Raw genomic sequence first — 13829 nt, 5'->3', positions numbered from 1 at the left:
AGTTTTAAGAATTACTTTCTTAAATTTACTTTTGTTTTATAATTATGTAAAATGTAAAGCTCCAAAGTTAAAACAAGTTATATGCAGAAAAGTCTAGGATCTATCTCTTTGCCTTTCTCCACACATTGCATTAGAAAACATTTTTTTAGTTTTTACTTTTTGGTTTCATTACTATTTTTATTATTAATATAAACAAGTATGTGTATCTACTCAAACCTCCACCCTCTTCTTAGATGATCAGTAGCACACTATACACTTTTCTCTACCTTACTGTTTTACTTAGTAATATTACAGGAGTATATATAGTTTTCACTCCTTTTTACAGCTACATAGAAAGTAATCTTCTACAAAAGCCATTACATTTCAAGTCCATCTTTTAAATTTATAACTTACAGGAAGGACTTAACAATGTAAAAACATTATCACGGACAGTTTCAAGGTTTTTACTTACGCCATACTGAAGGAGGGTTTTGCATCTTGATCAGACAGAGAAGCAATGGTATGCTGAGGAAATCCTTCACAGAAGAAAATGTATTACTTTTTTTTTCTCAAGGAAACAGAAAAATTCTAGTAATAGAAACCTAAAAATGTTCCTACCAGAAAGCCCACTAAGTTGTGCAAAAGTTCTCTTTCCTGCCTTTTAGATATGTTTATTATAGCACGGTCAAACTGACAGTAATTCCCAGTTTGAAAAAGAATTAATAGTAGAGGAAATGGGGGAAAGATCTGTCCATACATATGGCCTCAGGTTCTAAAGTTCATATCCATATTTTCTAATTTAACAAAGCTTAACACACACTGCTTTTTTTTTTTTTTTTTTTTGCGGTACGCGGGCCTCTCACTGTTGTGGCCTCTCCCGTTGCGGAGCACAGGCTCCAGGCGCGAAGGCTCAGCGGTCATGGCTCACGGGCCCAGCCGCTCTGCGGCATGTGGGATATTCCCAGACCGGGGCACGAACCCATGTGCCCTGCATCGACAGGACACACACTGCTTTTAAAAAAGAAAATGTGTGTAATTTTTAAATACTTTCTGATAAAACAGAGGAGTCTATAATATAGTCTACTTTCATTTTATATAAGAACATACTTCTAGTTTAAAATTTTGGAATGTCCAAACCCATGTAGTTTATTTTCCATATATATTTTTAAATTCTGAAAACAAGTCTAAGAAAAGCAGAAACCATTAAAAAAAGAAAATTCATTCTATACAAAAATTTTAAACCTATCTACATTTCAAAACAAATAAATAAAAGTAAAGGAAAATGACCAACTGAAAAAACATTTGCATCACGTGACTGAAAATGGGTTGATAGTCCTAAATGGTTCTAATAAATCAATTTGGAGAATTATTATAAGTTTAAAAATAACTTTAAGGGGCTTCCGTGGTGGCGCAGTGGTTGAGAGTCCGCCTGCCGATGCAGGGGACACGGGTTCGTGCCCCGGTCCGGGAAGATCCCACATGCCGCGGAGCGGCTAGGCCCGTGAGCCATGGCCGCTGAGCCTGCGCGTCCAGAGCCTGTGTTCCGCAACGGGAGAGGCCACAATAGTGAGAGGCCCGCGTACCGCAAAAAAAACAAACAAACAAACAAACAAAAAACTTTAAGATAGGCTAAGGAAATGTATCAGTAAATCGAAAAGATTAGCCAACATAATATCTAAAATGTACTGAGTGTTTATATCAAGGATTACTCTAAGTACTTGGTCTGTATTAACTCAATCCTTGCAACACACAATGAAATAGATACTAATATCATGTGAGATGAGGAAACAGGAAAGAGAGGTTGAACAGTACTATAAATAGCCAAAACCAAGGCAGAAAAGCATTCCATCTCACTGACAGTTTAAAAATGCATGTTAGACAAGGAGTCTCTTTTTGTATTGAAAAAGTTGGGCTTTTTCAATTACAAATTACAAAATAGTTGGGCTTTTTCAATTTACAAATAAATGTTTACTATAAAATAATAATTGTATTACACAGCTTTGATAAAACAGTACAGCAGATTTTATAGCTTTTTTGATTTCTTAATACAAGAATTTCTCTATAAACAGTGTCTTTATACCCTTCTAACCTTAACAATTAAAGAAAAAAGGCCAGTAGTGTTCCTTGAGTGATAGGACTACAAGTGAGTTTAATTTTCTTTTTACTTCTCTGTATTTCCCAAAATTGCTTCAACAGCATAATTTTCTCTAATTATAAAACATTTAAATTAAATACAAGAAATTCTTAAACGTTAAAATAACTTGTGCAAACGAGATAGAAAGTCTAGCTTGAGTCAAAATATATTTTTTTAAATGTCTATTTTAAAATAACACAAAATAGGGAATTCCCTGGCGGTCCAGTGGTTAGGACTTGGCACTTTCACTGCAGTGGCCCGGGTTCGACCCCGGGTTGGGGAACTATTTAAGATCCTGCAAGTGGTGTGGCCCAAAAGAAAATTAAAAATAAAATTTAATTAATTAATTAATTAACACAAAATAAATACTTACCCATACGAATAAGTGAGCATTCAGAGCTCGCGCTAGCAGGAGGAGGACTCACATGATGTGTCAGCAGTTCTTTGTAATGGCTTTCATCTAAAATAACATGGTATGTGCCTAACAAGACGAGAAGTAAAAGAGAAGAAACAACAGCTTTCCAGACATAAGAATGAACTGTAATTTCTATATAATTCTGTAAAAGTTTTAGCATCTGAAAATATTCATTTTCAAAGTAAATTCTTGAGTTAAATTACCATTTTTCAAAAACTTTATTTAAATAACATCTCTAAATTGACTTCTCTAGGAATAACTGTAATTACAATTTAATTAAAGCCAAGTTACAAGTTCTTCACTAAGTATTAATATAGTAAAATTTCTAGCTTTTCAAGAGTTATAATGCTTCCTCTGAACACTGACATAACTACTGAAAATTCCTTGCATTCTGAGATGGTATCTTATAGAATTGGTGATATATTTAATGTCACTACCCATATTTTGGACTTCAGGACATGAACTGATATAAGTTTAGCAGCTTAAAAAACATATAAAAACATCTTAATTAATAAGTTGTTACTTTACATAGTAATTATGAGCAAATATTGAAGATTCTAGATATATACCACCAGTTTCACGAGCAAGCACAGTGCAAACCCGAACCTCTGCAGACAATCCAATAACAGACACTCTAATTTTAGCTGCCTTTAGGGTCTTCGTAAAATCCAAGTAAATGGAGAGTTTTGAGGGAAGAAAAAAAAATGGAATAATTAATGTGTTTGAAAAATAGAATGTTCTGAAAACTAGTAATAAATTCACTATAGAATTCTCTTTAGAGTTGTAACTTTGATTTTGATTATGAAGAAATTATTGGCTCTACCTTGATTAGATCATAGATATTAGATGGATCACAGGTTGTGAGACTGCTAAAGATGATTAGGACTTCTCTACTTGTATGTCCAGGCATGTGTCTAAAGAAAGATAAAAACCACTCCAATTAGGTATAACAAATTACACTAATAAAAAACTTAACTCAGAAACAATAGTACACATGGTTTACACACTTAGACTACAGAATAACCCCATTTGTTTCAACATCACAAAGGAATGAATTGTGAGTATACTCTAAAAACCCTAATGCCAATTTTTCTAAAATTAGCTACAAACTTAAAAAAAATTCATTGATTCACTTATTCATTCAATAAATATTTCTTGAATACTCTTTTAAGTTCTGGGGATAAAGTGATAAACAAGACCAACAAGGTTCCTGACACCATGAAGCTTACATTCTAATAGATTTGTTTCATACGAAGTCTAAAGTGTACATTGGAAAGTGTGACAATACCATAGGAATCAACTTTAAGGTGCATATGTGTGGCTTAAAAATAGTAACATACTTCTTTTTTAAAGACTACAATTTAATCTCATGTTGATTCAGTTGTAATATTCATAAACAGTAATGTTTGTGTACCATTTAATTAAATGACAGTTTACGGGATTTTAAGATGTGATGAACTGTTCTCCTCTATACCAAATATATATTTCTATGCTTTTTGGAGCAATTTTATCAATTATTTATAGCTTTCCTGCTTATATTTTCATTGTTAGGCTCAGCTTTCACTTGTGGATGCTACTATTGTGCCTACCTTCACTATGTGTGTTACCTCCTTCTCATCTACTTCAAAACTAAAAAAGTGTCATATAAAGGTATAAAAATCTGAGTCAGGACAGACTATCCAGAGATAAAATATATAAGCTTTATATTGAATACTTTCTTTGGGGCTTTAACTATATTCCACATAGTTAAACTTGCTAGAAAAGTGCTATTAATTTATAGATGTATTACAAAATAAGTTAATAAAAACCAATGTACAACAAACTCAGTTATTATACCACATTAAATTCCACATACAATCAATTTTCAATAAAATATTTTTTATCATATTTCTTTTGTACTACTACTATTACTACAGCTTTAATTATATTTTTCTAAAACCTTTAAGGATATAACTCAGCAACTACAATGTAAAATAAAAACTACTTACCAAAAAAAAAACCAGCTACTTACCAACACCATACTAAACATTATAAATGACATTACATATTTCTCTCAATAATGATTTCATTACAGCTGGGTTTATGGAGACACATATTAACATATCATCATTTCAACTTAACTCATTCAAAAAACTTTGAAATAAATTATAAACAATAAGTGTAAGATACTAACTTTAGAGTCTGCATAGCCATGCTTAAGGAGTTATAAAGAGAAGGCTCTCCATGGCAAGCCATATCTACAGCTTTCTTCAAAGATATTATGTGTTTCCTTGGGTTTCCTAAAATAGAAATGGAATAATCTACTTTTAATAAAAATAATCTATATATACATTATAGAAATTTACCTTTCTCCCAAATTTACATATCTATGATGTTAAACAACAGAATCCCTTTGATTTACATTTTTAGCAAGTTGCATTTTTTCTGAATTTTATTTATTTTTTATATAGCAGGTTCTTATCAGCAAGTTGCATTTTCATCAGAAATGTTTTGTTATATAGTCTCACTCACACTGAAAAAACAGAATACAAATAATCTCTTTGTCTATTAGCACACATTTTAATAATATTAACCTAGAGTGTGTAAATTTTTACTCTTAATATTTCCTATTTCATCATTTTTAATACTAATATATGTTCACATTTTAACATCTCTGAAATCACAATGTGTCTTACAATCACTGGCAGCCAGGCAGCGTTTGTGACACAGCTGTCACTGCCTGCTAATGTGCGAACTTATGAATGCTGTTGATGTGTTGCTGCTTCAACTGTATCATGTGCATTGTTTGTGCTGTTCATGTTGAATTTAACTGCGATTTCAAGTGTTTTTAGAAAGGCTAATACAGACGGTTATATTTTTATGTAGAAAGGCATGGAACAGAACAGTGAGGTGTAAATTTGTTATTGGTGAAGCAAAAACTCATTGATAGAAGAATGCCTGCAATTCCATTTTTTTCTTCAGAGGTAAAAAAAAGCCCTTTATAAGACCCAAGAAAAAGGATTTCCACAAAGAGACAAAACTGTGTTACATTGTTATTGAAATAACATCTGAAAAGACTGTTGTCTCATGCTAAGCAATACAAATGAAGGGAAGAAAAACTGCCAAATTCTTTAGAATAGTTGACAGGCATGTCAAACCACCAAGAAGCTGGTATGAACAATTCACATATCATTAGACATTGTATCAAAGGTTAATTGCTAGAGTGTTTCCTTCTTGATGGCTCATAAAATAAAGGTATCTTACAAATGATAGAATCTGAGATTCAATAAAATATGGTATTCTTTAGACTTTCCTCCTATTTCAACATTATCTTCATATTAATTAACAACAATGAAACATCGAGTTTGTCATATAGCAAACTACCTTCATACCACTGAACATTTATTTCCAATTTGTCACTATTATAGTGGGTTGGCCAGAGTTCATTCAGGTTTTTCTGTAACATCGTTGGAAGAACCCGAACGAACTTTTTGGCCAACCCAATACATACCACTGCAGACAGTATATTTGTAGAGTGAGGCTTTTTCTTCTTTCATAACATTTCCTAAGTATACTCCAAGGAATATGTTTTTTTAATACCTTTTTTTTTTTCCCTCTTGGCCATGCTGCACGGCTTGTGAGATCTTAGTTCCCCGACCAGGGATTGAACCCGCGCCCTCAGCAATGAAAGTGCGGAGTCCTAACCACAGGACCACCAGGGAAGTCCTCCAAGGAACATTTTTACGGCTCTTTTCCAGAAAATGTTAAACAAATTAACCAGACTATCAGCATTATAAGTACCAGTTTCTCCATGGTTCAGCAAGCCATATATTGCTTTTGAAACTTCATTTTGGTCATTTAAAATATGTAAAATGTTGTTAAGTAGGCTTTTTTTTTTAACACTAGTTTGGCTAAACTTTCTTTTTAATAGTTATTTAATTCCTCTTTTTATTCTGGCATGAAATGTTTATCTTCTTTGCCCATACATCTACTTGGAGCTTCTTGGTGTTCTTATTTATTTGAATAAGTTTTAAAATATTAACCATTTGCCATAGTTAATATACAGTGGACCCTTGAACAGTAAGTGTCTGAACTATGTGGGTCTACTTATATGCAGATTTTTTTTCACTAAGTATGTACTATAGTACTACATGATCTGCAGTTGGTTGAACTCACGGAGGTAGAACCACGGAAACAGAGCACCGACTGTAAAGTCATATGCAGACTCTCAGCTGTGCAGAGGCTCAGGATTCCTAATCCTCAAGTTGTTCAAGGGTCAGCTATATACTGCAAGTATTTATTCTTGGAATCATAAAATTTTAGAAATGAAAAGTACCTAAGTCTAATTCCTTCATTTCATAACTGAGAAACAAATCTAATAAGTTAAGCGATTTGCCCAGACATATGCCTACCCAGTGGCAGGACCAGCACTCAACATCTTCTGGCTCTCTATCCACTTTTCTTTCAACCATAACATACAAAAAAATTTTTTATCTCCTACCGTGTTATGAGTATAGAAAAAAAACATACTTACATTACTGTCAGTGTGGTTTATAGCAGTGATTCTGTTCAGAGGAAGAGAGGGTACTTTCAAGAGGCCTATAAGAATCACCAGAGGATTTTTCATCTCTGTGCACCCATAGAATATTACTATTAACTTGGGGTAGGGGGCATGCAAGAGGGTCGGCCCTACATCCTTTTCTTAGGGGAACCATCCTTCCTTCACTGTCTAAGAATCCAGTTTAGACTACATGGTTCAAGTGGAACTTACCCTGCTTCTACCCTACTCCAGACACAGACATGTAATCCAGGCCTACCAACAAAATACTTCATTCCCTTGGCCACTCTGACGGCTCATGGATGGGCAGATCATAATCAGGGTCAATAAGAGTCCTCTTTGGAACCTGTGCTGAGGCTATGGACTAGGAGGGTCATGTAGACTTGGGCTATTAATAGACATCTTTTCACCTCTCAGAAAACCTATCAGAGAATGAAGCCAGACAGAAACAACTATATGTGAAGTCAGCCCACCTTTCAACATGAGCCAGTAATTTCCCCTTTGCCCTTAAGCTAGTTTGCGATTTTTTGGATTACTTCCAACTGAGTTTCCTGGATGACCCCAGGCTAACATACACTTCACTACTTACTGCCATAATGAAAAATTACTAATGATGGAAGTGTGTCAATTTTATGTGTATTGGTGAGGATGAAAGGTTGAGAACCACATTTAAGGGACAGTGTATTTTACAGAAAATAAAATAGAATTAGTGATGTAAGTTTGCAATAACACATATACCAAAGCAAATAAAATGTCATTATTATCTCTTAAGAGAATAAAATTCAGTTAGGCACGTCATGCAAGCAGAAAATCTAATCATTAACAACTACAATTCAATTTTTATACTCTTTGTTCTTTAGAGGTTTACCTTTAAAAAATTAATTTTAAGATTAAGTGGATCTTCTGGTTAAAATAATTTTATCTTAATGCTTTCAGGATAAGAATAAACACATTTACATTCATTATAATACTATTCACGACTGTGCAAAACTCAATTTAAAAAAAAAATGAAAAAACAGAACTCAATTTAAAACAGGTCATTTTAGAGACTTCCCTGGCAGTCCAGTGGTTAAGACTCCGTGCTTCCATTGCAGGGGACACGGGTTTGATCCCTGGTTGGGGAACTAAGATCCCTCATGCCACGTGGGCGGCAAAACAAAACAAAACAAAAAAACAGGTCATTTTAGAGACCAAGAGTTTAATAGAGGGTTTTTTAAGTGTTTTACCTAAAGAGCCTGCAGAAAGGCTTCATTTTACTTATTAGGCAACCTTACAAACAGAGTTACAAGGTTGGGTAAATAAAGCCAGGTCCTTGAGTGCTATAAAGGTAATTTTATGCATACCTGAGAGTTCAGTCAGTTTTTCAGCTCTTTTACTCTTTGTTACAATTATTCCAATCTCAAAATAAAAACAAAAATGATTATTAACAAATTATTTCTTCTTGATAAGAATGTACATAACTAAAATAAATGACTAATTACAAAAGGAATATATAACATGAGAAACTTCTGATATAAACTGAGCTATGTGTTTACTGTACATTAACTTCTAGAGTTATCTTGCTTTTCATTGTTAAGTGTCCCAGAAACTTGTACACGATCTGAATCACTTAATCACCAACAGAATATATGTACAACGTTTTAAAAAATAAATTATATTTGGCAATAATATCAGGATGCTAATTCTGAATTATATCACTTATCTACATACCTGACTAATAGGATTTTGATCAAAATATTCCTCTACGAAGTATTCCAACAACTGTTTAAAGAAAACAAAAAGGAAATACTAGATAAGGGCAAAACAACAACCGCAGAAAACAGGTTTTGTGCAATCTTTTTTTTTTTTTAACTAATTTATTTGTTTTTGGCAGTGTTGGGTCTTCGTTGCTGCACGTGGGCTTTCTCTAGTTGCGGTGAGCAGGGGCTACTCTTCATTGCGGTGCGCAGGCTTCTCATTGTGGTGGCTTCTCTTGTTGCGGAGCACAGGCTCTAGGCATGTGGGCTTCAGTAGTTGTGGCATGCGGGCTTCAGTAGTGGTGGCTAACAGACTCTAGAGTGTGGGCTTCAGTAGTTGTGGCTAGCAGGCTCTAGAGTGCGGGCTTCAGTAGTTGTGGCGCACAGGTTTTGTTGCTCCACAGCGTGTGGGATCTTCCTGGACCAGGGACTGAACCCGTGTCCCCTGCATTGGCAGGTGGATTCTTAACCACTGCACCACCAGGGAAGTCCCTGTGAAATCTACTTATGAAGCATTGTTTCTAATGATTAAGTTTAGAGATTTTCAAAAAATGTTCAGAAGTAAAAATATTAAATAAAAAATAATAAATTTTGAAATACATAAAAATTAAAATATTAAATAAACCTGAATTTGAAACGGTAAGTGATGAGATAGGTTTGAGCTAGGCCTTAAAAGATGGAACCATTTGGACATATAAGACAGAAACAATCTAAACAAGGAAAAGATCCAATAAAGACAAACAGGAGAATGAGCAAAATTGAGGATGGGTTTTAATAAATTAGGAGTAATCGGAATGTGTTTATAAGCTGAGGAGATTGATTCAAGTAAGTCAAAGAAGAATGAAGATTCAATAAAGAAAAGGGAGAACTGACAAAGCAGGATCCTAACATGGAGTGGAATTAAGGGCATAAATAATTAATACCATTTCCGCAAATGATCCAGTAGCACTTCTACTTAGCTATAGTTTGTATTAGCGCCAAAAAAAAAAAAAAAAAGATTGCTTTCTTTAAAACCATTTCTTTTATAGAATTCAGCATCCTTCCTCCCATGTAGTATAAATTAGAATAATTTTAGTATACCTTTAAAGTACATGTCAGTCTATTTGGCTTTAAATCCTGGTCTTCCATTGTTCTTGATCCATCTACTACCACATAAAGATGGCGCATCTACCAAAAAAAAACCCCAAAAACAAAACACACAAATAAGAACAATTTTTAAATACATTTTGGATCAAGAAGTAAAAATGTCATTTAGTATTCACATATTCTACACATATATTTTTAATATATTCCCTTAAAAAGTTTGTTTTACTGTTGTTTATTCTATGAAGCCAGAATGTTTCTCTAACTCAAACTAGTCCTGTACTAGAAAAGGAAAAAAGAATAACATACCATTCCAAGTCGAACTTGTCCATGGTGCTCAAATACCCTGTTAAAATTACGCAAACATTTTAATGGAATACCATCTACTACCTGAAAAATCATTACAACGTTTCAACTAACCTGCATTTTTTTAGTGAAATAAATTATTAACTTATGGATGCATATAATTATGGTCATTTTAGACAGTCCCTGAAGATCAATTTCCCTGCTGAGGCACTAGGTTGCTGGCTCCTTCCCCCTATTTAGAAGGCTACAAGTCAGTTTCCCTGAAACACAGCTCAAATGAAGTACCAAGGAGTGGCCATAAGTGGACAGAAACACTTAAAGGAATATATTTTACCTGTTTTAACACACACGAAGTTTACCTACCTTTTTCTCTTTGCTTTGAAGAGAATGTCTTCTATTGTAGCTTTAAGTGATCCTGATTCATCTTCTTTAAGAATCTCCCTGTAAGCAATAATTACTTGTTTGAAAAGATAAGCTAAAATTTTATTAACCCAAGAGAAATGAAAACATATGTCCACACAAAGATTTGCACCTGAATGTTCATAGCTGCATTATTCATAACAGCCAAAAATTATAAACAATCTAAATATCCATCAAATGGTGAAAGGATGAATAAAAAACATGGCATAAACATATTAACAGAATACTATTCAGCAATAAAAAGGAATGAATTACTGATACATGCAACAACATGGATGAACTTCAAAACAGTATGTTCAGTTAAAGAAGTCAGACACAACTGACCACATATTATATGATTACATTTACATGAAATGTCCAGAAAGGGCAAATCTAGAGAAACAGAAAGCACACAGTTGTTGCCTAGGACTTGAGGTGGGAATGGAATTAATTGTAAATGGACATGAGGGATATTACTGGGGTGGTAAAAATGTTCTAAAACTGATTTATGTTGATGACTGCACAATCCAGTAAATTTTCTAAAAATCATTGAATTATATATAAGAAACAGGTAAATGTTAACATGTGTAAAATATACTTCAATAAAGTTGTAAAAACAAAAACAAAACCCAAAACAATGTCTAAAAGGGAAGGGAAAGTAATAATGCCCTACTTACCATGTTCTTTCATAGCCTCCTTCCCATCGCTTAGTTCTTTCAGGCTCTTCATCCATTTTTTTCTTACTGTATTGTATTATTCAATATTCTGTAAAAAAAACATTAGATTGTGAATTGATTAAAGATGTTTGTAACCAAATGCATACAATTAAATTTGAAAAGTAATGAGAGGGAAGTAAACATACAAAGTAAAAACAAAAAACTCAGAATGCAAAATCATCTTATTCTTTGCAATGTATTCAATAATTGTAGCTGAATGAAAAATACTTTAAAATCCTCATGGAACTCTTTTCCCATCCCCAAGAAAGAATATGAATAATTATGCACAAATTTGGCACCACCAGAAATAAGCATCTCTTTACAATTTAAAAAAACAAAAATGTATTAAAGATGTGTCATAGGACAGAACCATAGAATTATGGGAAGTGGGTACAGGTGTAGATGAAACATGAGCCACAACTACTGCTTATTATAGCTGAGTGATGAATACATGGTGATTCACTGTACTATCTTTCCACCTTTGTGTTTGTGTGAATTTTCTCATAATCAAGTTTTTAAATGAAATTTATTATTACTCATAAATGATAAATGCTTATGGCTCATAATTTTTTAAAAAATACAATATTAAACCTACACTATAACCCCAACTATTAAAAGAAAAAGGAAATATTTAGTAATTCAATAAATAGGACAAATGGTTTTGATGGATGTTACGATTAAGGATGATTGGTTTTTTGCTTCTTTATTCTCTTCTGTGTTTTCATATTTTCAATATGAACATGTATTTCTTTAATAATCAGGGATACCCCATCTTGATTTTGATCTCAATTAATTTATTTAAATTTTATTTAATTATTTAATAATTTCATTATTATTTAAATAAATTTAGTAAGCATTTGGAAAGGAACTTTATACTTTAGCTCAGGCTGTCTCAAGAGGGAGGTTATATGGAAACTGTACTTTTCTTTTTTTGCAACTTTTCTGTAAATCTAAAATTATTTCAAAGTTAAAAATTTAAAACGTTTGCATTTTGTTTTGTCTGGATTTCACATGTTATTTTAGAAAAGAGATCATAGGATTTGAAATAATAATAATAATAATCAGGGATAAAATTGGTGTTGGGAGGACTCTATTAACCATAACCAAGTAATAAACACCCCCGTCACATCCACACCTCCACCCCCCCCAATGGAATCTCCCTCCCCATTTTACATTCTCACTTTCAACTTCCTTCTACCATAAATGAAAGATCAAAGGAATCCTAAGTGCCAAGACACTAAGGACAAAACAAATCCCATCATTGGCAGGGGCAAAGATTAATTTTTGTGATGAGGACAATAAACAAGACCTCAACCTCATTTATTTCATTTTTCCTATAGAAAAATATACTTAAAAATCTAAATATATATAGATTTTTATAAATGGACTTCTGGAATTAAAACCTATTGACAAGTTTAAGACTGCTTTTATGGCATCACCACTTTCTCTGGCACCTGCTACAATCAGATATTATTTGCTAAAGTTCTGTGTGTCTCTCACTGAATTAACAAGCCACTCCCTGGCGCTGGAAGAGATTCATTTGTTTCAGGAGATCAGGTGATCCACTTTAGTACCCTGAAGTAACAAGAAGTGCCTTAATTCTGACATCAGTGCTATTTCAGCACACCATGTTGGTGCCTTGTAGGTTTAATGATGAGTGTAGTAACACAGCATACAGTGACTAAATTGAACATTTTGATCTTCCATGGAGGTGTTTTTGTATTTATCATGAATGTCAAAAATCAAAAGCTTAAATTCTTAAAGACGTGGCTACTGCCATCCATCACATCAATATTTAAACTGTACTTTATTTTTATTTTATTACTTTTAATTCTCTGAAAGTTCAGACACAAAGTGAGAACTATATGAGCAGAAGCTGCAAGCAGGACCACCTCTGGCTCACTGCATACAAGGACTTCTTAATTCGAACTGTCTGCAATGGGAAATTACAGGGATAGGACAGAGGTATTAAGATCCCCATAACTGCAGATATTCAAAGGGAAGCTGGATGTTTACAATGAATGCAGTTAATAGAGAAGGGATTTATGCAGCCTGGAGGAAAATGTACCTGGTAACCTCTTAGGTCAGCATCTCCAACTGCCTATGACTGCCCAATATTCCATCTTCTTACAAATATCGCTGGGAATCCAACCCCAGGAAAGCCACTTCCCCCTGGGGAAGCCTGGTGGTATGATTCCTTCACACGAGCTCAGAAAGCTACACGTAAACAAATGAGATCTGCACCACACATCGCAATTTATGAAGCTTTCCCTCACACCTAACTCTGCCAAGCGCTGTGCGACAGGCAAGGGTGATAACTGTCCTGATTTTCAGGTTTGGAACTCAAGGCTCAGAGGCTGGTAACTCTATTGAGGCCACACAGCTGGAGGCTGGTGAGAGCTAGAACCCAGGACCACAAGTCCCCAAACTCGTGCCCTGCCTTAGGGCAGGAGAGCCAGTCTCCGACTGCTGCCCCAGATGCTTCTATGAAGCTCCCTAGACGGAAGTTGCCCTCCTCCCCCTC

The 13829-nt window shown here is 34.0% G+C and overlaps 1 protein-coding gene across 1 annotated transcript in view; it reads right to left on the bottom strand.

Moving 5' to 3' along the window:
• NAIP (NLR family apoptosis inhibitory protein) overlaps positions 1-13829 on the bottom strand; it is a 62438-nt gene extending 48609 nt beyond the window's left edge. Inside the window, 12 exon segments of the mRNA XM_081231285.1 lie at positions 452-515; positions 2487-2594; positions 3098-3185; positions 3352-3442; positions 4702-4807; positions 8409-8463; positions 8776-8826; positions 9882-9968; positions 10194-10230; positions 10554-10631; positions 11267-11354; positions 13374-13829. Coding sequence (XP_081087411.1) covers positions 452-515; positions 2487-2594; positions 3098-3185; positions 3352-3442; positions 4702-4807; positions 8409-8463; positions 8776-8826; positions 9882-9968; positions 10194-10230; positions 10554-10631; positions 11267-11322 — 821 coding nt within the window. The 5' untranslated portion in view covers positions 11323-11354; positions 13374-13829.

Source organism: Mesoplodon bidens (assembly GCF_964165515.1).
Source record: "Mesoplodon bidens genome assembly, chromosome: 4".
In the NCBI taxonomy this organism is placed as follows: domain Eukaryota; kingdom Metazoa; phylum Chordata; class Mammalia; order Artiodactyla; family Ziphiidae; genus Mesoplodon; species Mesoplodon bidens.
Note: the sequence above shows the minus strand (reverse complement) of the source record. Positions and strands in the feature narration are given on the sequence as shown.